Source organism: Mastigoproctus giganteus, chromosome 9 (genome assembly GCF_048544385.1).
Source record: "Mastigoproctus giganteus isolate SK-2022 chromosome 9, ASM4854438v1, whole genome shotgun sequence".
Classification (NCBI taxonomy): domain Eukaryota; kingdom Metazoa; phylum Arthropoda; class Arachnida; order Uropygi; family Thelyphonidae; genus Mastigoproctus; species Mastigoproctus giganteus.
In genome coordinates, this window is record NC_143583.1 from 43,339,869 (window position 1) to 43,367,654 (window position 27,786).

The 27,786-nt window shown below is 33.3% G+C and overlaps 1 protein-coding gene across 1 annotated transcript in view; it reads left to right on the forward strand.

Moving 5' to 3' along the window:
- pav (kinesin family member pavarotti) overlaps nucleotides 1-27,786 on the forward strand; it is a 180,591-nt gene that overhangs the window by 137,232 nt on the left and 15,573 nt on the right. Inside the window, exons 15-20 of the mRNA XM_090380638.1 lie at nucleotides 2,885-2,995; nucleotides 5,068-5,266; nucleotides 7,758-7,843; nucleotides 11,388-11,478; nucleotides 15,230-15,372; nucleotides 22,554-22,648. Of these exons, the coding sequence (XP_090236764.1) occupies nucleotides 2,885-2,995; nucleotides 5,068-5,266; nucleotides 7,758-7,843; nucleotides 11,388-11,478; nucleotides 15,230-15,372; nucleotides 22,554-22,648 (725 nt within the window). The remainder of the gene's footprint in view (nucleotides 1-2,884; nucleotides 2,996-5,067; nucleotides 5,267-7,757; nucleotides 7,844-11,387; nucleotides 11,479-15,229; nucleotides 15,373-22,553; nucleotides 22,649-27,786) is intronic.

Below are 27,786 nucleotides of genomic sequence, written 5' to 3' on the forward strand. Positions count from 1 at the left end.
GGAGTAATTGGTAACCATGTGCTTACAGAATTATATCTAGATTTTATCTAGATTATATCTAGATAATACACTTTTTTTTTTTAAGATTGCAATTATCTATTACACACAATGAAAATAACTTATTTCTTTATTAATTAAGTTGCCCTTAGCTAGCTTGACATGTAGAACAAAAGATGGATTGTTTGGCAAACTTATCAGAAATATAGATCATTGATTTCTAATAACTGACGATAACTATACAGAAAGTATGCTTTCATTATTATATGTGTAAAATTCAGTAATGTAATATTAGCAATAGTATTTTGCCATATAGCAAGGAAGCTGCAGGTTTTTGCTGCCCTGGCCAAAAAAAAAAGAAAAAAAGAAAGTAGATAGAAAATGCATATTATGTGCTTCCCTCATCACGTAGGTAACTATCCAGTTGACCTTTGAATTTATTCAAACTGTCACCCTCAACCACCTCTGAAGGCAACACCATTATTCATTTTACTAACCCCTCTCAGAGTCTTTTATAAACCTCAGTCAGGTTACCTCTGAGGTGACTGGTTGCCAAGCTCTGTAGACTACATAATTGGAGTATTTCCTCTTACAGTTGTCCTTTTATTGATTTCACCATGCGAGTTGCCCGTTCTTGGATCCTTTCAAGAAGCTCTGTCTTTTTTTTTTTTTTTTTTTTTCAGATGAGGTCTCCATACTTGAACTCAATATTCCAAACGTAGCCTACAATTTCCTTATACAGTGGAATTATGACCTCCCTATCTCTACAGGATAATGTTCAATAAATCATCAATAGGTCAGTAAAATCGGTTCAATAAATCATCAATATTTAAATAGGACATCATGGGCTTTCCTGGCTGCCTGTTTACACTGTTCAGAAAACTTCATATCTTCCTATACTTTAATTCCTAGATCCCTTTCCTCCTCCTCCTCCACTGCTTTTAATTCAACCCCACCAAGTGTATAACTTATTTGTGGGTTGCTATTCCCCCCCCCCCAAGTGAAAGACCTTGCATTTAGCAGCATTAAAACATAGCTGCCACTTCTCTGACCATCTTTGAAGTCTGTTCAAGTCATCCTGAAGGAGCGCTGCTTGGCACTGATCGTTAATGACTCTGCTAGTGTTTTTCATCTGCAAATTTTGACATCACTCCTATCCCTTCGTCAATGCCATTTATGAAAATGAGAAACAACAGTGGTCTAATATGTACAGGTAGTTCTTGACTTTAAGAGTTAATTCGTTCCTAGCGCGTGCTCGCAAAGCAAACTCGAAAGCGGGAATTTATTTCCCATAGGCATAAGGTTAAAAATAGGGGTTATGTTCTCAACAACGAAATTAGTTAGCTAATTAGTTTGTTTAAACAATGATTGATTTTTCGAAAGAAATTAAAACGTAGTCTGTAAAATCAAGCAAATTGTAATAATAAAAAAAATGATGACTTACAAATGTTAAAGAATGTTTATTCTTCATCATCATCGACTAAATGCACCCTCGTTGATCACTTATTGTTGGCTCGGCACTCGTTGGTTTGTTGCACAAGGAGTAATCTTCTTCAGAAATGTTTCAAGAGGCGTTTGTTTCCAAAATAATTTTCTCTTTTAATTATAAATTTCACCATTGCATGCATAAGCATTTTTTTAACAGCGCACACAAATTGCAACTAACATGATTTGTGTGGAGTAAATAGTTTATGAAGCTTAGAAAAAAAAGGAATGAAGAAAAGATTCTGAAAATTTATTACTTTTTTTTATACAGTTGAAGATTTCAATAAAGGGGAAGCACATTTGACCATAATAACATAAAAAAAAACCACACAATTCCAGCTATCGGTATTTTCACAAATGCAATAAGAGAGTTTACTACCCGTTTATAATTGTTTGCAATAACAGAAAAGCCCAATAAACTGGAAAGTGCAAATTGTTTTTATTGTTTTATGATTGTGACTTCCAGAAATGGTTTAGAAAAATATCACAAGACTGTTCAAAATTGGTTCTTATAATGGAAACATATGATAACGATGAAAGTGTAGTGCATTTTAATTATTTGAATTGGTAACTAATACAATTTACAAACCACGCTCACGATCTTTTATATGGCATTAAGGTCATGCTCATGACCTTAAAAATGACATTTTAGAGAGATAAATAGCTTTAGTTATACAGCAAAAATTTCAACTTCTGAGATTTTGAAACGAATTACATTACCAAAAAACAATGTGTTATTGGGTTCACATTACGATATTTTAACGATACGATGGTGTCTCTGGAACTAATTAATATTGTAAAGCTGGGTATGCTGTATTGTATAGCTTCGCATTTGGAATGTGGTATTTATTAATGTTCATATTTTTGATTTTGTTGATACTTGATACTTGGGGGAAAAAAACTCATAAAGCAAGAACTGCCTGTAGTCTACAATCCTCAAGGATCCCACTCCTGATATTACATCAATCTGAGGAATATCCATTAATCACAACCCTCTGCCTTCTGTCCTACAGCCACCCAGCAATCCACCTTACAATCTTTACAGCTTTAATGCTTTGCTAAAATCCAAATACTGGATGTAGGGAACAATTTTGATATACATCAAAATTGTTTCCTACCTCCACCTCATGAGTAATGAAAATAGCCTGTTAAGCTAGTTAAACGTTATTTTCCATTAAGAAAACCATGTTGTGTTCTTCAAAATGCCATGTGTATCCTAATTTGAGGATTACCTTGTGAAATATAACTCCAGTTATCATATAATGTATTTCTCATTATCTTTTAGCAATTTAATGTGTTTTTAAATGAATATTCAATATAAAAGTAACAGTGAATGTGGAGGTGCCTTATTTTTATTTCTTGTCTGATATTTTATTTATTTATTATTTCCTTTACCACTAAGCTTGGTCAAAAGGGAATACTTCTAGGCCAAGAGCGATCTGAGGCAGCAAAATTAAAGATTCATATGGAAGAAAAATTGATAGCAGAAAGAAACCGAATGAAACGCATAATGGTTAGTAATATTTTGTTTCATTGCAGTTTTTTTCAAACTAACAAATTGTGTTTTTTTTTTTTTTTTTTTTTTTTTTTTCAACCTTTCCCATTCTATCTCCTATTGGGAATGAAAAATTTATAGAATTTAAAATTTCATTAATAAGTCTAACTTTTAAATTCTGTTCTCTTCTTACAATGATATATAAATTGTTTACATAAGATTTCAGAATAAAGGTATTTTTAATATTTAAGAGTTTTACACTTAACCCTTGAGAAGCACGCATGTGTTTTATACACCAGAAACAGTAAAACTTATAGATTTAAATATTTGTTAGAATTAACATCAGTGTGAAATTTAGTATTCTTATAGTATTCCCATCATTAATTATTTTTTAATTGGAAAAAGAAGAACCATAAGAAAATTTATGTCAAAAAACCACCCATTGCTGTAGTAACTTTCTGTCGAATGCCCCCTCCCACCCCCTGAGCTGCTTTGCTATCCTAAGAAACGGACATATTGGAATTTTCTGTCCAATATTAAAGTGAAATTTTTTTTAAAAATCAGTTTTTTTTTTGGGAAAAAATCATGACTATTTCTAATGATGATTTTTGATCTCAATATACTTAGTAATATGTCAGAATTAATTTTTGGTTTCCTGTTTTAAACTATCGATTTTTTTTTTTTCCCCAAAAAAGCTGATTTTTGAAAAAATTTCACTTTAATATTGGGCAGAAGAAACCAAAATAAGGACAAATTTTGCACATAAATATTAAAATTTAGTACCACAAGTTTAGACAAATACACCAACCATTTGAATAAACTGATTTAATGATAAAATAATACTGGATAGTATACTGAATTGATACAATAAAAACTGTAACATAATAATTTACAAAAACTGATTTACTTTACAACAAATAAAATTGAATTGATGAATTTTAAAATACATTAAAAATATAAATTTAAAAGCGATAAAACACCATTGAAGCTTTCGGGGGCATCCGCCTCCTTTCTCAACAATAATGAAGTTCAAGCGACACAACCTTAAATATCAGGCCCATGGTACACGTGTCTGACCAAGCGCATGTTCAACACTCCTTTCACGTGTACTGGAACCGGAAATGGTCTGGGAGCATGGCAAATTAAAAACGTTTGTCTCTGGCAAGGACCACAGCCTCCAAAAGGGGGTTGGAGCCAAACTCCCCTATCTCTATTCATACTATTGTTACCAGATGACCCAATCCACAAACTCTCCAGCCACTTGCAATCCCAGAATCTATGCACCCGGTCAGACATGTGTGCCATGGGCCTGATATTTAAGATTGTGTCGCTTGAACTTCATTATTGTTGAGAAAGGAGGCGGATGCCCCCGAAAGCTTCAATGGTGTTTTATCGCTTTTAAATTTATATTTTTAATGTATTTTAAAATTCATCAATTCAATTTTATTTGTTGTAAAGTAAATCAGTGTTTGTAAATTATTATGTTACAGTTTTTATTGTATCAATTCAGTATACTATCCAGTATTATTTTATCATTAAATCAGTTTATTTAAACGGTTGGTGTATTTGTCTAAACTTGTGGTATGTATAACCCCAATCTTAGAGGCCTTTTTGCAGATATAGTTAAAATTTAGTGTTTGTTTTCAAAAATTTGAATATCCCTTAGGGCATGCATAATGCTTATAACCCCTTTTGTAAAAAGTTTAGTTATCCTTTCTTTTTGCTTGGAGAACTTTCTTCTCTGGATGTTGGACAATTGTGAAATCAGCTGCACAGGCCTGGGGCTTGTTAGGCCTATGTATTCTCAATTGGGGTGATCTGTTTGTGTTGTAATACACTGTGTGGATCATTTAATTTGATATTAATTTATTTATGATAATGTTTTAAGTAATTTTAATTATGATTTAAAAGTCATTTTCTCTATTAGTTTCTAGAATTGATTAATGCATTTTGTTATTTGTAATTGCCCAAGAATGGCTTTTCTTGGCATTGTAATAGTAAACTATTTTATTCTATTCTACTACATTATATTCAACCTAAATATTGACTAATATTAATAATTAAATAATATTTAAATATTTTACATTCAGGAAAAACGACTTGCAGAAAAACAAGCTGAACTGGAAGCAAAAATGTGCATAACAGAAGAAAAATTCCGCCAGTTGAGAGAAATTTTGTATTCAGGAGATGATTGGGATCATTTTGCTGAAGCTATTCCTGTTACAGTACCAACATCAACTGCAGCTATATCTTCTGAACCCCGACTAACTAGAGCTGCCACTGCCTTAGGTAAGAATTCTTTTAAAATTTTCTTGATATCTCCATATAGTATGAATTCAATATGATTATTCAGAGTGCAATATATTTTGAAGTCGCTACCATTCCTGACTATATGCATTTTAGTACAGATAATTCAAAATAGATCTGCAGTGAAATTTAAAGGCTCAATTTGGTCTTGCGACTTGTGTTAATACCTTGGCTAATTTAAAAATATTGCAGAAAGCAGTTAGTCAGACGTCAGTATAATGAAAATTCAGTACGGTACTGAATTTTTGCTACAGTTAAATTCTCCTGTATAGTATGTAGCATTGTTATACAGTATATGTAGTGTTTAAATTTTACATTTCTTTACATAACTCTCATGCAACAGGTTCATCTATAATTCAGTTTGTTCACGCTACTGAAACTGAAATACACTATGATTGCTAAAAATATGAAAGGCGCTCAATATGAGAGAGAATGATAATGAATGTGCTTCAGAGAAAAAAATACTTTGTCCAAATATTGTCCAAATATCCAAATACTTTGTCCAAATATCCAAATATTTTTTTGTCCACATTGGTGGACAAAAAAATATTTGGATAGAAATGAGGTGATTATCCTCCTGTTGTATGATACAATGGTTAGGCCACATCTTGAGTGCTGAATGCAGGTGTGGAAGCTTCATTATTAAGAATGTTGTTGATCTGCTGGAATGGGTGTAGAGAAGGGCAAAAGGTGGTTAGTGAGAGTAACAAAAGAGTACTCTTACCAAGAAAAGTTCTAGTTCTGCAAATTGCAGCCTCTGGAAACTAAGCACTTGCAAGATCTTACTGAGATGTTTAAGGCTTTGAATGGATTTAGTAAGCTCAATGCTGATGGAATCCCTTCTCTTGCTCAGACAACACATAGTGTTGGGGGGCATGAATTTAAATTGATGAAGGATGGTTACAGGATAGATGTTTGGAAATTTAGCCAGCACTTAGGTGATTGTTGGAACAGGCTTCCATCTCGTGTCTAGGATATTGCTTATTTAATATGTCAAGTAAACTGTGTTTAACATGGAAGTATTCTTCATTTGATTGATTCAGAAAATGTTAAGCTAAATTTCAGCAACATTTTTTTTCTACAAGAAAAAATACCTTTGATATTTTGATAAAAATACTCTGAAAAATTTTGATACTTGATCGATTGATTGATATAAACTTAACCAGCAAATTTTTGAATATGTCAGTAAGTTTCTATATGTTACACCTTCTAAAGAACAAAATTCGCCAAATTGTTTAGTGCATAATTTGGGATTTAAGATTTTTTTTTTATTTCTCAATAGTCCCTTAAGATTTATGAGTGTTATTTTCTCTGGGCAGCAAAATTTTTTTTTTTTTTTTTTTTTTTACAAATCCCATACTCAAAATCTGCAAATAATGAAAGATGTTGGAGGTTTCAGTAGTTAGCGCTTCAATTTTTAGTATTTTAATCTGAAATCCTTTTCTCTTTGCAGATTCCACAAACAAAGGAGGGAGAAATTTTTTTTTTTTTCTAGTTTTGTGATACTAGCATCTGTCGCTATTTCAAACATCATAATTTCTTTAATTCTACGTAATTTATTTCTGCAAAATTACTCAGTAACATTTCTTATTAGAGTAGCAGTTTGTTTGTCCACAAGGATGTTTACTGGTTAATTTTAGTCTGTAGTGTTTTTTTTTTTTTAGGTTCATTATATTACACTCAGCTGTCTTAACAGAATGATGCTTAACAATGTGGTATGCCATTATTAATTCACTTGTCACAATAAAGACAGTGTCAATTATGTTTTTCTTGTGAAAGGCATGTTAGGTGAAATGGAAGGGTTCTCCCCCCCACCTTTTGGCTGATGATAATTTATAGCTTTTCTTTTCTTCCATCATTACCAATATTGATACTAAACTTACTTTATATATATTTTTAATTAATATGGTCTTATGCCAGATTTCTTGATGTGGCCAGTGTTTATATAATGTCTGCACATAAGGAACAAAATATATGCCTTGTTTTTATAAAATCAACCCTTGATTTTATAAAACATTGTGCATAAGCATGTGAGTAATTTTTCCATCACACTAGAAATGTGAATGCCTTTTATGAAGTACTATTTGTTAAGTCTAATGTGGGATTGTAAATGAATTCATTTGCAATCCCACATTATATTGAGGTTTAAAAAAAAAAAAAAAAAAGCCCAAGTAAATCATTACAGCTAAAATTTTAGAAAACTAGGAAATTTATTCATCAAAAAAAATTAAATTAATAAACAAAAAATTAATAATCTTGTTACACCAGGACAAATTATTGAAAACAATTTGGTCAGCTGATACTAGAATGTAATCCACACATAATATGGTTAATTTAAGAGCCATTTTCTCTCTGGTTAACCATTATCAGTGATTAACAATTTTCAATATTATCAATTGATATCATTACTATTATTATTATATATTTGCATAAGATTTCTTTGATAGTTTAATATAATTTAAATATACAATAGGTACCACCACTCAGCGTCCTCCATCTCTTGGCACACCATCCAAGTCAGATTATCATTTAAATGAACTTCCGAAGTCATCAACAAAGGTAATCTACTTAGGAGTACAAAGCAATTTAGAATTTATATATATATATATATATATATATAATAAGCAACCAAAAGAGATTCATTCATCTTTGATAAGCAACCAAAGAGATTCATTCATCTTTATTGATTTATTTATTTTATTTTTTGTTTGTACGGTAAGAAAAAATATGTTCACTATAACCAACATGTACAGCACAAACAACAATTGAAAGAGAGTGGGGTGGAGGGTGGCCTTAGGCAGATTGATGAGAGGGATTGTCATGGTCAGTCAGATTCTGTCCCCTCAGATTCAGACCACATAGATGGGGGTTACGCTAACCTGGGAAGTGGAGGGTTCACTTGACTGCTGCCTTGAGCGCTTGAAAAAGGAATCCAAAGTTAGTTGCTTTGCATGTTGCTTCTTCTTATACAATAACAACTCATAGTAGTAACCAAATTCTAGCATAACTTTACATTGCACTTTAGAGCTTCATTCAAGATTAGGATCTTCATCAGCTAATAGATTTAGGCCTTCTATAAGATTTAATGCTTTTGATGTTCCAATAAATATATTTAAATATATAAAGAAAGGTAGGAACATTTGTTTCACCCTAATTCTAAAGTTCTTCCCATTCATTAAACTATTAGTGTAATAAGAGGGTGAAAGGAACATTCCTACTGTCCTACTTCTATTGTTATTTTGCGTTTTTATTTATTTAAAATGCTGAGGCCTACCATGCGCATCTCAACAAGCTCAATTGAGGAGAAGGGATATAAACCTGAACAGGTTTTTGATGCTGACAAGACAGCATTATTCTGGAAGAAGATGCCTCAGCTTACCTATATGGCCGTCGAAGAAAAGAAGGCCCCAGGATTCAAGGCGGCATGAGACTGGGTTACACTGCTAGTTTGTAGTTTGCAGCAATGCAGCAGGCCATATGACAAACCTGGCCTAATTTTCTGTGTGCAGAACCAAAGTGCTCTTAGAGGACAAGGTTTTGAGGACATCAACAATTTAATTGATGGACAGGCAACAACACTAATGGATGAGGAACTCAAGGAGCTTTTTTGTTCCAACTCTGAGAATGAGGTTGAGGAAGAACCATGGCAAAAGAAGTTCGACTTGGAAAACCTAGCACAGGCAATGCGTGACTCCAAAATGCCTTGCAGACTTATACGAATACGATGACAAAATGATTCGTGCAATGAAGTTCAAGGAAAGCCTTGATGATATTTTAACACCATACACAGCCATGCTCAATGAGTTCAAACAAAAGAAGCAGCTTCCCATCACAATGTTTCCGAAAAGGAAAATTACATCTATGCCTAAAACTGCTGGTACCCCTGAACTGGAATTCTCAACATCAACAACCCTGCTTCTTCTTCTCCAGTCTCTGAGACCCCTACTACTGAGGAGTACTGAATCCTCTGGTGAATACCCTGGTGCATGCCTTGTTCTTAACTATGTAATCAAATTTTTATACAGTATTTTCAAAACATGGGTCTAAAATGTTACTCATTATTGTAAAACACAATTAAAACCTTTTAACACATTTAAACATTTTTCTGTTAATTGTAAATGGTTGCATAAGTGCATAGGTATGTAGAAAACATCTGGGGCTATTTTATTGAGAGTACAGATTTTTGCAGAATTTCATTGCGGAAATGTTGACATGTAACCCCTGTGAATATAAAGGCGTGCACACACACACATGCGTGTGTAATAAAGGTTGTAAGCAAAACAGGTGCATGTAAATGAAAGTGCCGACATTTTCATAAATCATGTCATATCAGCATCCCAGTAGTGCCTTTTACTTTGTGTACAAGGCTGTACTGTGTGTGTTGTAAGTGTGGTAGTATTTCAACATTTGTCCATGGACAACAGCACAGCCACTTGCGTGACATTCACACACCATCATGCCTCTGAGGTAGGACTCCTATCTCACACCTCCATCTGTGTGCATATCAATAAGTATGCCGACACGATGAAGCCAAATTTTGGTTTTATTGTGTCGGTATGTCATGACAGGAGGACTATGAAATATTTATTCTGGAACAGCTTAATATATGGCTTAAGGTGTGATTTTGATTGTATTTTTATTCCAATTTGCAGATGGAGGCCACAGTGTTAAAGTTTTGGTTTTTTGTAATGTTTGGTTATTAACTAATTATTATTTAAAATAATTAAATGCACATGGCATAATACTTTAAGAGTTTAGTATCTATATAATATCGGTGTTTAGATACACCATAGACACTCTTAAAAAACTACAAAGTAGTTGTTGTGGGCATCATTTGCTCTTTCTCATATTGTGCTCTGCCTTCACGACGAGTTGCCATGATACTGCACTACCTCAAATAGAGAAGACTATTGTTACTTATTCTCAGTGAGTACCACCACCCAGACATGTTTCAAGGCTATTGGCCTATCATCAGTGGGTGGGCAGGTACCCTAGTATTGCAGACATGACGACCCAGTTGTGAAGTTAATCACACAATATGAGAGATGCCAAAAGGTGTATAAGATAATATTTAAAATAATTAAATGCACATGGCATAATACTTTAAGAGTTTAGTATCTATATAATATCGGTGTTTAGATACACTATAGACACTCTTAAAAAACTACAAAGTAGTTGTTGTGGGCATCGTCGTGAAGGCAGAGCACAATATGAGAAAGAGCAAATGATGCCCACAACAACTACTTTGTAGCATTTTAAGAGTGTCTATGGTGTATCTAAACACCGATATTATATAGATACTAATTATTATGTACACAAGTCAAGTTCCTTTTGAACTATTTTTGGTGCTAATGCTAAACATCTTAAAAAAACACTTAACATTTTCCTTAGAAAGATTTGGTCAATTGTTGAATCTGTTGAAATATTTCCTCTCAAATTTTGATTATCATGTAAAGCCCAATTACCAATGATTTTGAAGTCATTCAAATCATTGGTAATTGGGCTTTAAGTTCTATGGAACAATTAAGATATTTGAAATGACTAGATCATAGGCATAGTGTAGCTTAATTATCAACACTCAACTCTTAAATGGAGTTTCCTATCGTACAAATCTGAATGCATTTGGGAAAACGTGGAAAAGATGGACATGAAGAAGAGGTGTAATAAATCTAGTCGTTACATCACAGCACATAAGGATTCCTTAATATATCATCAGATATTTGAAATGTTAACATTTTTACTCTTTGCATAAATAAAATAATTATTTTTAATTCTTATTTTTATGTAAAGAGACATTATCCATCATTATTTTTTTGCTTTCACTTCAGTACTGCATACTGTCTGCTATGCTGGTATTTGGTCAGTGGAATTAGTTTTACTTGTAATGCAAAACAAACAGACTATGCAATCCTGATTTTAGTGGGTTTAGGAATCTGCAACTTATTACTGGAATATTTTGTTGGGACTGTTAGGGATTAAAGCTAGTCTGTCCCTGATCACTAAGTAATATAGGTGTGTGGGTTTTTTTTCGGTTTTTTTTTTTGATAAAGTTAAAATTTCATTTTATGCCAATTTTTTTCTTTTTTTTTTTTTTTTTTTCCAGAGTATAGCTGTTGCAAATATTCGACATAGACGCTCACACTCATCTGGTGATGTCTGGATAGACCATCGACCTGTTGGCAGCTTAGAGTTAGGTAAAAATACTTTTGCTATGTTAGAATCCTTTGAATATAACATTAACTAAATGCAGTCATTTTATTTAAAAACTTATTTCATTTCTTATTTCAGTTACACTGCTTAATTCTTCATGGTGTAAATCAGGCATCAGCAACCCTATGCACGCGTGCCATCAGGTGACACTGGAAGGTTTTCTGCAGCATACCAGTGGTGTGGTTCAAATTTGCCACGTGTAATATATGGAAAATTTATAATCATATTTTGGAAAAAAACATATCTGAAACATACTGTATTTTGGACACAAGTATATCTGAAATATACTGTATTTTGGATACACTTGTCCAGTTGCCACGTGTGAAGATTTTTATAGTTGTAATGAACAAAAATAAGGAGAAAGGTTATCAATCTTGGATGTAAATTATAATGTATGGCAGAATGTGTAACTCTGCCTATTAAATTCCCATTATTAAATATCCTATATTAAATATTTCTGCATATTAAATATCCTATAGAAACTCTACATATTGAATTCCTGTTTGTTCAGAAGTTCTTATATTTGTTCTTATATTATCAAACTATTTTTTAGAGCACACAGTATAAAATTTCCAATTCCACTTACACACTGTGGTGTATGGCCATATGCAGTACCGTATACACAAGCTCTGACAGTGGGAAAAAAAATTTATACTGTATTTTTTTGCCATATTGGAACCATAGTAAATTTTATTTTAAAAAAAAAGAGAAAAGAAAAAAAAATTTTTGTTGAATTACATAAACAATAAGATTTGAAAACTCATGTTTTAGTATTCTCATGTGCAATAGAAAAGTTTGTCCAGTTCTTCCTTGAATTTCGGTCAACTTCCACGACAGATGGAAGTTTGTTCCAGCAATCAATCACTTGCTGGCTAAAGGCAAATTTCCCCATATCTAGTCTGCAACTGTCTTTCCTCAATTTGATTTTATGCCTCCTTAAGTGTGTAATCTGAGCAAGAAGAAGAATCCCATCAGCATTGAGCTTGCTGAAACCATTCAAGGCCTTATACACCTCAATCAGATCACTCTGCCTTATATACTGTTGTTGAAGTGGCTCTTTTTTGTTGGTTCTCAGATGCTAGAAGTCAAAACCTACCAGCTAGTAGACTGCTTCTACATGAAAAAAAAAAAAAAAAAAATTCATGATGCTTAGTTAGCCTTAGAACTCAAAAATCACTGCAACCAGTGAGCTTCTGGCTGGTTGCTGTGATTCAAAGATCAACATCATCAGATTTAGAGTGCATTCAGTGAGTTAATGCAACCACTGCTAATAAGTGGATTTCAAACTGTGATCATAGTATCAGTGGTTATCAGACATTAATAATGCTGACAAAATAGAACTGTTTTATCAGATGGCAGCCTTCCAACAAATTAGCTCCTTTTAGGTTAATATTACATTAAAATGCAGTTTTTGACAAATTATTCATTAACATCATGCCAAACAGGACTTAACAACTTTCTGATATAACTGAATCGAAGCATGATTTCCCTCCTGTTATAAGTAGGCTCGGCTAGGTACACTCTCTCTCTCATTATTATAAAACATTTAACTCCTTTATGGAAATTTTTTTCCTGCCCCATGATAGGTACTGGTGCCAAGTGCATGGGGTGATTGGTTGCATCTAGTTACTACTATTGTTATATTATTTCTCCCTAAGGAGTTCCACCCCTGTGACAGGTTCTGATACCAAGTGCACAGGGTGGTTGTTATGTACTACTGTTGGTCAAGAAACTCTCTGACTATCCTACAGGTGTTTAGGATTGCGACTTTCTGGAATTCCATGTGTGTTCTCTGGGAGACCTATTGCTACTAGCTGTTATGTAGGATCTTTGGCACCATACCGGTAGTTGACATAATGATCAGGATGGTCGTTACTTGTTGCATCTGCCACATCCCTTTAATCTCCTGTCTTGGGTCTGTGTACTTCCTGATCTTTCCCTCATGGGTTTTCTGAAGGTTGGCAGTGTTGGGCACTGCTATTTAGAGTATTCTTGTTTTTTTAGGCAGTCTCCAGGGTTTCTCCTATGTGTCGCAGTAGCGTCTGAAAAGCAGACTTTCCAAAGCTGGCAAGTGTGAATAAGTGTTGGTGTGTAAAGTTTGTGTGTGTTATGTTGAGTGCCAGTGCCTGGCAACTTTGCAGCCGGGGGCAGCAAACATCTGGTCTCCTGACTCCCATCCCATGCCATGTGGAGGCGTGCCGGGATCACCAATTGGCAAAGACTCTTAGTGGGATAAAAAGAAAACTTGTTATCCCAATAAATAAGGAAAAATGAAAAGGAAGGGACATAACATGAGAAGTAGGGGTAAGGAAATGGATGGGAAAGAAAAGAAAAGCAAGGGGATGAAAGAAATAGGCATCCCCAGAAGAGGAAGAAAGCAAGAGTTTAAAGAGTAAAGAATATGACACTAGTGGACAAAGCTTACACAATTTGGTAAGGCCACACAACCAGATCAAAAGTAGCTAATATACACATTATTTACAAAGCCAACAATTTAACATTTCTTTCAACTAAAGAAGAATAAACAAATCACTATTTACAACAATAAGTAAATACCAAATTTGGTTATGAAAACTACAATAATATTTGGAGATTAATTTATATCTTGCAGGAGGGGTGCTTTCACTCCTGCTGTTATGCGAAGAAGTAATCATATAACACAAGCCACCAGTTAGAACACTCTTAATAAGACAGTAAAGAAAACTCTAACATTATACAATGAAGCAATAATGAGGAAATCAGCTTTAACATGTAAACCCCATCTATTCTAGAGGATACACTTTAATTAACCTTATCAAGTAAGTTAACCAACATGCATATACCTAAAAGAGAACATAAACATACAGCATGTATCCTTTCCATGCTTAAATCATCAGGTTTCACTATACTGCCCAACAAATCAACAATTAACACAAACAAATCAAACCTTATCCTAAGTTTGGTTATTACAATCAGCTCAAGACAAAACAGAAAAAAACATCTATTACTCACACTAAGCTAGATACAGAGACCTAAGGATCTTGTCTCATCCACAACTGCCATATCTACAGCTTGGACAAACCAATTATCAATTCTCACAATACTTCTCTGAGCCAATGTCGCATACACGGAAGAGAAATCCAACCATGTACGAACCAAGTCTCATATAGAGTAGCTAAGTATCAGCAGTACAATCAGAGTTCTATAAACATAAAACTCAATAACATAACCCTTTCAAAAACAATTTTTGGGCACTTCTATGTCAATTAGATAGGTAGCCTTTTCCTTCTTGTTGACTGACAAGAGTTATGTCTGATCTGTTGTGCCGGATTGTCTTGTCCTTTATTATGGCACAGCCATACCAGAGACCCCCAACCCACAAGTATAGCTTGTGGGTTGGGGGTCTCTGGTATGGCCTGAGGTTTGTACTTGTAATATGATACATTTTCTTTGATCATCTGGTATATCCTGGCTATCTGGTCATGTCTATGAGTGTACTCTGTCTGGGTGATCACCTTGCATCCTGTGGTGATGTGTTGGATTGTTTCTGAGGCCAGGTGGCATCATCGACATCTGATACTCCAGGCTCCTTTGCAATCTATTTTCTGTAGTTCCTGGTGTTGATTACCTGGTCTTGGTATTCAATACACCAATAATTTAGTGATACCACAATTAAGTTTGTTTTGGTAATCTTTGTAACCCAGGTTCTTTTGAAGAAGGTCACCAAGAAAACTCAATATATTTCTTTTCACCTAGGTACTGTTCTGCAACCTAAGATGAAAAAGAAGAAATCTGTTAGTAAGCTTGATGTTAAAGATATGACAAAGGATGTTTCCAAGTATGTTCTTACTCATCAAGAACAAGATTCTGGAGGAGAAATTGAAACTCAACTATATAAGGTATTTTCAGTGCAAGTAGTGATTAGTGATAAATTATATCACAAATTTACACATTCTGGTCATTATATAAATGGTGATTATATAAATTTTTTAATGCTAATTTCAAAAATTGACTCCCAAACTTGAATTAGTGCAGCTACTGTTTCTCGACAGCCAAGTTGTTATGCACAAGGATCCCCCCCCCCATTCATTGCTTAAGTATTTTATTCTTATAATTAAGTACTCTGGACATTTGTATAAAAATTTCCCTGGTATCTGTGATAAAAAAAATTGGTCACCTGTGTAATTTTTAAATTACCATATTTTCTAGATAATAAGATAAAACTGGACAATAAGATAAACTAAGATTTTAGGAGGAATATTTTGGAAGGAAAAAATTTATTTTATTGTATATGTTTGAAATACAATTTCACAAGGTGTAATTTAAAGGTGTAATTTTTCTTGGCTGGGGAAGGACTGAAATGTCTTTCATATTTTAATCTTGTTGATTTGAAGTCAACAGTCAACAAAAAACCTTCTGCCTTGTTTACCCCCCCACTTGTACTGTACAAAAGACAAACATGAGCTACTAAAGATCTCTCTCTCTCTCTCTCTCTCTTCCCTCCCCACTGGTGATTCATTAATTTTATAGAGATTACTGATTCTTGTAGGTAATGGATAAGGTCAATCAAATGATTACTAATACTAATAATTTGGGATTAATTAAGCTGCTTATTGTTGCGTATGTAGATCTTAGCAAGAAGGAGCAGTGGCAATCAGTGAAGCTACATTACATGGTAATTCCCTGTAATCATTTCTGGGAGAAAAAAAAATTTTCTAGAAGGAAGGTTTTTTTTTTTTTTTTTTTTTTTTTGTGGAAGCAGGATGAATTCTAGTAAGATATAAACATGAGTAAGACCTTGCATGTATATGCTAAGCAAAAAAAAAAACAAAAAAAACAGGGTGACAACCTTTACTACAGCATATCACATTCTTACCTAGGAGCATATCCATAAACTACTAGAATAGACCCCCATGCCACTGATCCATATCATTAAATGTTTTCTGCTAACTGAATTGCTGTATATGCTATTGAAATTTAAAAAAAAAAAAAAAAAAGTAAACAATTTTATGCTTATAATATAAATTTAATAAAGATTAGTGAATAAATGTGTTTGTCATTACCAAATCAATGTCATGAGAGTTCACTGATTCCTTAGATGCATTAATTGCTAAAAAGTGGTAAACATGAACCATAGTTCTCATCACATTTAAATCTGGGTTTATAATTAAATCATCATGTTTATATCTAGCTTATAAATTTAAAGCGTGGAATTTAAGCTGTGTGTTCATTTTGATATTTTAGTGTGGTACAGGGCTGGCCACCTCTGCAATGTACACTCCAATTATTTTGGGGGGGGGGATATTATTACTGCATGTAATCTTAATATACATTTGGATCATAAGAGGTAGGAGATTTTAAGCAATATTTTATTGGAAAAAAAGTGAATCTTATGGTCTTCCAAATACAATATCTAACACATCATTTAATATGAATTACTTCATGAATTCTTTTTATTAGGATTCAACTATACCCCCAAAATGTTTTATATCAGTATTAGGCTCATTCTGAAAACAAATGAGCCTGTAATTCATTTAGGTTTCATGGACGCATTTGTTGTTTCCACTCTCAATTCAAGATAGTTCCATATATTCCTCTATAGCAGTGGTTTTCAACCGGAGTGCCACGGCACCTTAGGGTGCCACATCAACATTCCAGGGGTGCCACATAATTTGGGTTTAAGTTACTTAAACTTATTATTATTTTTTAATTTATATGTTTACTTCATTATAAAAAGGTGTACAGTATCTTTTTAATTTTCTGGTGATCTATAATTGATGTTTACTTAGCACCTCTATATAAAGAATAAAATTATATACTGTATATATATAATTTGTATTATGAAATGTAATTTTTTATAATTATATTATTGTAATAAATATCATATAACATGTATATTTTTTAATATATATATATATATATATATATATATATATATATATATATATATATATGGATATATATATATATATGGATATATACAGAGAGAGGATCAGATCTAACAGGCAGAAAATTGAGTAGGGGTGCCCCAAAATAAAATAAATTACTTAGGGGCGCCGTTATTAAAAAAAAGGTTGAAAACGACCTGCTCTATAGGATCTAAATCGTATTATTTAACTGACCGGTTTAAATGCCCTGCCATTCACTCGTGTTCCTCATCCCAGTTTAAAATTGTAGGGCTCTGTTAACAAGAAAAATTGCCATCCTGGAATATAAGAATATCAAAATCATTAGTGTCTCTCAAATGTTCAGCGAAAAGCACAATCTGATCATCCAGAATATTTGTATAGCTGTCCTAATTCATTCTGGTTGGTATTTTTGAGTAGGTGACCCACTTGATAATAATTAAAATGTTTCCAAAGCAATGCTGACCTACTAACAGCTTGCACGACATCTTACACACAGTGTAAGGTGTTATATTATACAAGAGACTTTTGACCACAGTTCTGTTACTGATTTCTGGATAATTTCGACTTGCACCTTTCCTTAAACCCTTATTACTTTTTTTTTTTTTTTTTTTTGAAACACTAACAAATTCAACTTCTTCTTTAACAAAATATCCTTTAGGCTTGCAAGATGTTATTGCTTATTTTTGATATTTGCTATCAGCTGTTCTGTGCCCCATCTTTCACGGTGGAAATCTTTGCTTCTTCAATTGCAGCTGGTATACCTGTAAATAAAGAAACAGATTAACCTTATACTCTTGTTTTCTTACAGCACAGAAAAAAAAAAGTGTAGAAGATAAAAGTGCTCACTTTTTTTATATGCTGTAAATACCACAAGTGACTAATTTTTTGTTTGTGTCCTTATATATTATTAAGATGTATAAATAATTATATTCGTAATTTATATACTAGCATAATTTCTGTTATAGTCTATAAAATGATATACCCCTGGAAGAACCCTTGAAATAATTTTCAGGTCTCAGGGAATCCCTGCATAAAAATTATATCTACAGCTCATGGTATGTTAGCATGATCAGTAAGTTGTAGAGAATGATATTTTTCTGTGGATCTGTTTATTTTGGCCAACTTATCAGCCTACTCTACTCTACTCTTTTTGTGTGGTTTCCCTTCCACACAAAGGATATCACCTATAATGCTAGTCAGTAGTGTAGGTAAAGGAAACTTCAGTTTTTCCTTTTTTTTTTTTTTTATATATTTTTTTTACCTAATTGATTTTTTTACCTTGTCACAGTAGGCCTAAGAGTCTTATCACAAATTTCTGCTATACATGATGCTAATGTGATATGGCATGTGCAAAAGTTTTATTCCTTATTTAAAACTAAAATTGACATTTTAGCCAACCTTTCTTGAAATTAATTTATTTCTTTCCTTTTCATAAATTTTAAAAACTCAAAAGGCAAACATAATAAATTTCTGTTAAATAACTGGCTTAAGCCAAAATGGGATTTAATTTTTCTGAAGGTAGGCTTGGTAGATTTAATTTAAATAAAGGTTGTAAATTGATTTTAATTAATGTTATTTGCAACTTGAAAATGTTGAATAGTAAAGCTACTAAAACCATAAGCCAAAGCAATATGAATAAAACCCACTCCAATTTCACCCCTCCGTTCGTTCGAAATACCTGTCCAGCTGACCTTAAATTTATTTAGGCTATCAACTTCCACAACAAGGGATGGGAGTCTGTTCCACCAACCAACTACCTGCTGGCTAAAGACAAATTTCCACACATCTATCCTACATCTGTCTTTCCTCAATTTGAATTTATGTCCTCTCAGGTGATTATTCTGAGCAAGAGGAAGAATACCATCGGCATTGAGCATACTCAAACCATTCAAGGCTTTATACACCTCTATCAGATCATCTTGTCAGTGCCTAGTCTCCAGACACTGTAATTTGCAAAACTTAAGCCTTTCTTCGTAAGAGCAACCCGTTGTTCCATTCACTAATCTTGTTGCCCTTCTCTGTACTCGTTCTAGCAACTCTACATCCTTCTTGAAATGAGGCCTCCAGACCTGTATACAGTACTCAAGGTGTGGCCTGACCATTGCCTTATACAAGGAAATAATCACCTCCTTATCCCTGCTAGAAAAATTCCTGTATATTATTGACAAGACACCATGAACTACTCTTGCAGCTTGTCTGCACTGCTCAGAAAACTTAATATCTGCCTGCACAATTACCCCAGGTCCTTTTCATTCTCTACCACTGTCAGTATAGTACCACAGAGTTGATATGTTGCTCTACGGTTACGGTTTTCCATATGTAATACTTTACATTTGTCAAAGTTAAACTCCATTTGCCACCTCTCAGCCCATTTGCTCAATCTTTCCAGATCTTGTTGCAGCAGCATAGCGTACGTAGTGTCCTTAACAACCCTGCCAACCTTTGTATTGTCTGCAAACTTGGACATTAAGCTTGATATGCCATCATTAATAAATACAGAAAACAATTGACCCAACACTGAACCCTGAGTGACTCCACTAATAACATTAGTCCACGATGAGCAGTGTCCATTGATTACCACTCTGTCTTCTTCCTTTCAACCATCCCTTTATCCATAGCAGCAATTTGCCTCCAATGCCACCCCTCCATGTAATACAGCACTTGCCAATTATCAATAGCCTCTCCTATCTTGCAGCAAACACTGAGAATGGACTCAACCAAATGAACACGGTACTAGCCATTTGGGGCTGAAAGACCTCTAAGGGAATTGCTAATGGGGGCTGCTCTGTCACTGTCCATCACTGTGAGTGCTAGCATTGCATGGCGTGCAAAGTTCAAAAAACTGTTTATTTATTTATTTTTTTTTTTTTTCAGTCATAATCTCTTCTCTTGCTGAACCCTGGTTCAGAAACCCTGTTAGCATGTATAAAGATAGCTGTATATATATATATATATAAGTATACATAGGAACTAAAGACTAAAGACACTACAAAAATTAATAAACACAATAAAATGTTTTTCCACACGATGTGAATTTTATTTTTTCATGGAACACTTGTTCCATGAAAAAATATTCTTCGCCCCCCCCCCCCCCCCCCATTTGGATTTTGCATATTTGAAGTGTACAACACTTTTTGTATGAGTATAATTTAACATTATTTTTTCTGGTTATTGGCAGATCATGTACTGACATATTCACTGAACATGTTTGTGAGCATATAACTTTTTTTTTTTTATGTAGAACACAGTTGTTAATTTTAAATGGATTTTTATAATACTTTGTGTTTTCATGATAGAAGTTGTGCGATATTTTATGTTTTTATTTTGATTTTGTATTCATAAATAAAATATATTTCAGCTTAATGAAATATATTTTATTTCTGAATACAAAATCCAAATAAAACATAAAATATGAACTTTTATATGAAAAACAAAGTATAATAAAAGCATCATACTAAAAATTTGCAAATGCTGCTTCTAAATAAAAAAAAAAAAAAGTTATATTCTGCTGATCTTGATATTTCTATATAGGAATGGTAATGGCTTTCAAGTTCTACAACAATAACAAAAAAAAAAAAAAAAAACGCCCTAAACTACAAGTGAAACCTCATATCCAGAATTCATAAAAAATCAATTTTTTTTTTTATTTTGAGAATATTAAATTAAAAAACTAGAAGTTACTCATTACTATTCTTAGTGTTGTTGTTGTTTCACTTATTGTGTGGTTTGTTGAAAATCAAACTCTGTGACTTATCTGTTGTTGGTTGTTTTTAATTACATTTGACAGCTACTTTCCAGAAAATTTTACTATAAAGAGAATTTCATTATGTGAATGCTTGTTATACAGGATGTTTCAAAAATGATGGTCAATAATTTAAAGGAATGAAAAGTACAAACTAAAATAAGCAAAAAAAGTCCCACTGAACTTTTTTGCTTATTTTTGCTCATTGGCCACAAATGAACTGTTTTTGAGATAATGCACATTTTCTGTTAAGATCCACCACTGATTATGGGAGCACTAGTTTAGCAAAAAGCTGTGAATCCTTTGCTAAGGGTGGTTTTATTAAACATAAGATATAATACATTTTTAATTTTTGGTTTCAACACCACAGGATTTTACAGATGTTACAGGATGTACTTTCTAACACCCTTTCCTCAACATCAGGTGTTATACTTCTGGGCTACCTGCTTGTACTCCACATGCAAAGTGTCCATGTTCTCTAAGGCGTTGATGTACCTTGATGAATGTGTGCCTGTTGGGCTGCCTTCGGCAGGGAAATGCTTCTTGATACAAACATGCAGCCTCGAGTGCACTGCCGTTGGCTTTCTCATACATGAAATACATGTTCGCATACTCTTTGTTGCTGTAACCTCTTTCCATGTTGACAATCCTTTGACAAGTAGTAGTATGCCTGCTTTGTCTCAGAGCATTGAGGGGGGAAGGGAGAGAATGAGCATAACCTAACCTAAACAAAGAAGTCAGTGGTGGATCCCAACTAGAAATGTGCAATATCTCGAAAAGGATTCACTTAAGGACCCATGTTTACTAGGCTTTTTTTGCATGTTGTAGTCTATACAGTTCACCTTTAAATTATTGACCATCACTTTTGAAACACTCTGTATATGGAGGTGATATTACGACAAACATTCACATAATGAAATTGTGGTCTGCATTTTGACAAACTTGAATCAGCTGTGAATATAATTTGTAGTAGTCTATTTTGTTTCCTCACATTTACTGTATAAAAACAATAAATTTATCTTCCTTATATAACTTGTGAGATTCTTTGATTTCTTTAAGAGATTAGATTAACTGAATGAATGTAGGTTACAAATTAAGGCTGTATACTGCTTCATATATATATATATATATACTGCATATACAGTCTGTATACTGCTTCATAATTAAAAAAAAATAATAAATAAATAATATATATATATATATAGGTATAGATGGGATAATTGTTCCTAATATTTTGAGAATTTTAAATCAAACTAAAAGTTACTCATTATCATATCAATCATAAAACCTTGGCAATAAATAAAATATCGTTGGGCATACCAATTGTTTTAATTGTTTCATCTAAGGTTTTAGTTGCATATCTTAACATCTTAATTAATTTTATCATCCATACACTATACTAGAATAAAAATAATAACTTCATATGCAGGGAGATGTTATACCATCAGCTGGAGGCGGGGCCCAAGTTGTTTTCTGTGATGTTGAGAAGTTACGTCAAACTTCTCCTACAGCCACTAATCCTAGGTATGGTTATTTCATAACTTTTTTTTTTTTTTTTTTTTTTTGTCTAGTTTTATCATGTTAAAATAATACATAAACCAGAATCACTTGCATTTTGATTTCTTTTTATTTATTAATAACAAGTGCCATATGTAAAATTTCATATAGAAAGGTTAATGATAAAGGAAGAATATATATAATATTCTAGCAGCCACTGACCAAACATAGGGGGTTTTACAAATGGAAACATTTGGAATTTAATGAAATTTTATAGCAAAACTTAACATAATTTTCATTAAATTTTCACATTTCTAGTTCTCCCTCTCCATTCAGTCGATGACTGCTAGAATAGTAAATGTATTTTATTCCCAACCTCATAAAGGCTTTTATTATTTATAAAGGAAGAATATATTATTAATATGTTATAATTTTTTATAGATTTTATTGCTATAAATCTTTTATAGTTCAACTTAGCCATAATCTGCAAATTCCATTTGTTTTTAAATTGCAAATTGTAAAACATATGGCCATTAGTAGAGGCGTATAATGCAAGAAAGCAAGCTTAGCAGCATCAGCCAAAAAAAGAAAAAAAAAAAAAATGCTCCCATTTCACTCCTCCATTCATTCCAGATACCTGTCCAGCTCAGCCTTAAATTTATTTAGGCTATCAACTTCCAGTAAATAATAAATAATAATATTGTTAGACAGACAGTTGTTTTAATCACTAACAATCAGAAGGCAGTATTTTGAGGCCATTACTGCCCCACTTGCATTTAGTGATAAAACAGAAGAGTTTTTACCCGATTTATAGAAATCATGTATCTTTTGTGGGAAGTTTACATTTATGGAAGATTTCAGTAAATTTGTTACATTTTTCAAATGCAAATTACTGAATTTATATGGGCTTCAAAGTTGCTGCCTATGCACCAAACGTGAGCAGCATCATATTTCGTGTGCAGGAAGCTTTTCACAGAGTAGTGTGCCTGATTTGCTCTGTTGTGAGGATCTGACAACTATTGTTTACTCATGATCGCCTGGTTAACTGTGACTTACATCTCTGGTACCATTAGGAATTTCTGAGTCCAGGAAGTCTTTTTACAGAAATTACCCGATATTAATTTGCAAAAAGAGTGCACACAAAGTAAATGTTGGTTTCTGAAAGTCATTTATGTGGTGCCACTTTGAATTTAAATTGAGCAGGGGCACACTTAAATTTCTCTGTAGAAACTTTTGTAGCTATACCTTGTTTGAATGATTAAATGAATTTTTTTTTTTTTGTTTGTGTCATTTGAAATTTTGATTACTGATTTTTAAATACTAAAGTTTAATAAATTTAGATTACTGCTATGTGAGTTGATAATGCCACATTAAAAAGTGGCATTATTAAAATAAATGAAAGGAAAATGAAATGAAATGAAAATGGAAAACAAAAAATAAAAAACTGAGGAACACCATAGAGCAAAAGTGAACCCAAAACCTTTAAACTAGAAAGCTTTCCCCCTCCCCATGAACTGATAACAGTAGATGAACTTCAAGCAAAGGTGCAAGGCTTTTTCTCTTGATTTTTCTTGGCTGTTTCTAAATATGGGATTATACCACTTGGTCATTTTGCTTCACTTTAGGAGTACTTTTTCATAATGAAGTTTAAAATAAATCAGAGATGACACAATAGTTCACTTCCCTTGTTATTAGATATGGACATGTAAATCGAATTTAAATTGAAACAGGTACGTTTGTTTGTGTGACATCTTTTTGGCTATACTTTATTGGAATAGTGTTTTGTTGTACGAGGTCTGTTCAAAAACTATCCAGAATATGCTTGTTGTTCAAGATAGAGGCAACAGAGTGCACTCTGACAAAGTAAAATGTGTGAACATCTCATCCTTATCTCCACAGCAGTAAGCTGTTCACTTTCTTTGCAGTCTTTATTTCTTGGCAACTGAAACATTTTGTTCTTCTTAAAATAGGTTATGGGAACTCTGAAATGGACCTTCAATATGCAATCTGGACTGCCTTTAACAGATGACAGAATTATGCCTCAAGTGCAGACTTTGATATGAAATGACTGAAGATTAACTGTTTGTGAAATTGCTGAGGAGACTTGTATCTTCATTGGATCATGTCATTCTAATCGTTCTATCCTTTGAATATTGGGTGCACTTCTGCCAAGTTCATGACACTACTGTTAACAGAGAAACAATATGAACAATGTCAGCAAGTCACTTCCTTTTTTTTTTTTTTGAACATATGATTAACAGTGAGACATTTTTGAAATGTATTGTAACTGGAGATGAAACTTATTTATGGGTATGATGATCCTGAAAACACTACAGCCATACCAGTAGAAAACTTGTTCTTCCTCCACCCCAACCCAAAAAAAGGACAGAGAGAAAGAAGTGCACAAAGTGAAGAGCAAAACAGGCCATGTTGCTTGCTTTTTTTTTTTTTTTTTGACTGAGAGAATGTTATCTACCAAATACACTCCAGATGGACAAACAACAAAGAGTTTTATGTCACAATTCTTATGCACCTTTGTGAAACAGTTTGAAGAAAATAGCCAGGAAGTAGAACTCTAAAGACTGGTTGGTTCTTCACAATAATAGACAGTCACATGACAGTGTTTGTAAAAGGAATCATTTTTTTGGTCAAACATGGAATTGCCCAAGTCCATTAATCCTGTATTCAACCGAGTATCGGCTCCATGTGGCTTTTTTTCCCCTTTTTTTCCTAAGTGGAAGAAGGGTAAAAAAAAACCTGAAAGGATATTGAATTCATAATGTTCAAACAATAAAGAGTAATATGATGGCTTCTTGTCTTTCACTAGTTCCAGAAGTATTATGTAGAGGGAAAGCTAATGTTGCTATGAACTGAACATTTCCTTTGCATCAGTATTGACAGAAGAAAGGCCCATGAAATTAGCCATACTAAAATTTCAGAAAGTTATTTATTAGAAAACTTTCGAGCCTAAAGGCAAATAAGGCTCTTTGAGTTAATGGCATATACCCAGTAAGTTTGAAGGAGGTGGCAAGAGAGTGCATTCAACTATTAAGGTTAATTATTAGGGCATTGCTGAACTCAGGAGAAATTCCTTTGGACTGAAAATGTTCCAGTGTTATGTTAATACATAAAGGCGGTTCTAACAGTCAGTGGGTTAACTACTGACTCATCAGTAGTTAACCCACCTCACTATTAGACCCACCTTTGTATACTGGTGATACACTGGAACAAGTGAATTCAGTTGTAGGAAAAATCATGGAATTAATGGTCAAGACAGCAGCAGAATCATTTAAATAGAAGTGAAATTCTGAAGGAAACAGCATGATTTTGTAAAGGGGGAACCATGTTTAACCAACCAGTTAAGCTACCTTGATAGAGTCACTCATGAACTGGATATTGGAAATAATTTCAACATTACATGGGTGGAACATGTTGGTATCATGTGGAAAATCCTTAGAAGGAATGCAGGGTAGAAGGCAGTGAGTTATAATCAATGTTTACTCTTCAGATTGGGCCAACTTAAGAAGTTGGGTTCCATAAGGATCGGTCTTGAGACCATTGTTGTTTTTTTGATTTTCTTAAATTATGTCAAAGTGATGCAGGGCATGATATCAAGATCAGTGTAGTTAATGATCAGTATATGAAGCTTTGTCAGGATAACTCAGACTGGCTTCAGGAATGGTCAGAAAAGTTGCATCTAAATCTTAATGCAGCAAAATACCAGGCCTTTAATTTAATATAACTGCCATGGTGGCAGTTGTATTAAAAACATTAGTGGAAGAAAGGGATTTGGGATTTATAATACATTCGGATATGAAATCGTTACAATACATTCGGATATGAAATGTATTAAATTTACAGTACATTTGGATATGAAATCAAGCAGTGTAGACAGGTAGCAAGGAATGTCATGGTGTCTGATTGATTTATCTTACATTTGTTTGTAAAGATCGGGATGTTACAATCCCACTGTATAAGGCAATTGTAAGACCACTTGTAATACTGTATTCCAAGTATGAAGACTGCACCCAATGAAAGATGAAGCCTCCTGAAAGGATAAAAATATGGGTAGCATGCTTGGTGAAATTAGCAAAAGGACATCCATTCAAGGAAAGACTGAATATGTGAGCTGCAGTTTGGTAACTAAGGTACCTTGGAAGAGACTTTGATGTATGAGCCTCTGGGAAAAGAAAAGAAATTTCACCGTTATGATTCCAGAACTAGGTGTTACAAATTCAAATAATGGCAGAAAAGGTTTAAATTGGACTGCAGGATGTTTTTTTTTTTTTTTTTTTTTAGCCACCAAGTTGTTGATTACTGGAATAAGTTGTCTCCCTGGATGGTTGAATATGACAGCTTTGAGAAATTAAAAAGTCAGTTGGATGAGGAGAAAGTCAAATACTTGTATGTACCTAAAGTCAGAAACCTACATGAGGAAAAAGTCAAATAGGTGGTTTGTTTTGTTTTATTTTATTTTATGTTTATTTATTATTATTATTATTTATTTATTTTTCTGGTGCAGAAAAAGCTTTCGGTGTCGTTGCACCATATGGTTGATACTAATACTTTCCATCGAAAATTAATTTAATAAATTTAGATAAATAAAATTTAATGCTTTCGTATTTTACTGTAGCACTCTTACTTGGAAAATAATTTAATGCTGTTTTAAAAAAGTTTAGTATTAAGGTAAACTTTACCAATTGTAGTTTTGCTTATGCAAACAAACTTTGTTACCCAGTTTCACCATTAGCATTAGTAGAGGCATATGATGCAAGAAAGCAAGCTTACACAGCATCATCCAAAAAAAAAAAAAAAAAAAAAAAAAATGCTCCCATTTCACCCCTCCATTCATTCCAAATACCTGTCCAGTTCAGAGTTAAATTTATTTAGGCTATCAACTTCCACAACAAAGGATGGAAGTCTGTTCCACCAACCAACTACCCGCAGGCTAAAGGCAAACTTCTGCACATCTATCCTACATCTGTCTTTCCTCAATTTGAATTTATGCCCTCCCAGGTTATTCTGAGCAAGAGGAAGAATCCCATTAGCATTGAGCATGCTCAAACCATTCAAGGCTTTATACACCTCAATCAGATCACCTCGCAGGTGCCCAGTCTCCAGACACTGTAATTTCCAGAACTTAAGCCTTTCTTCGTAAGAGCAAC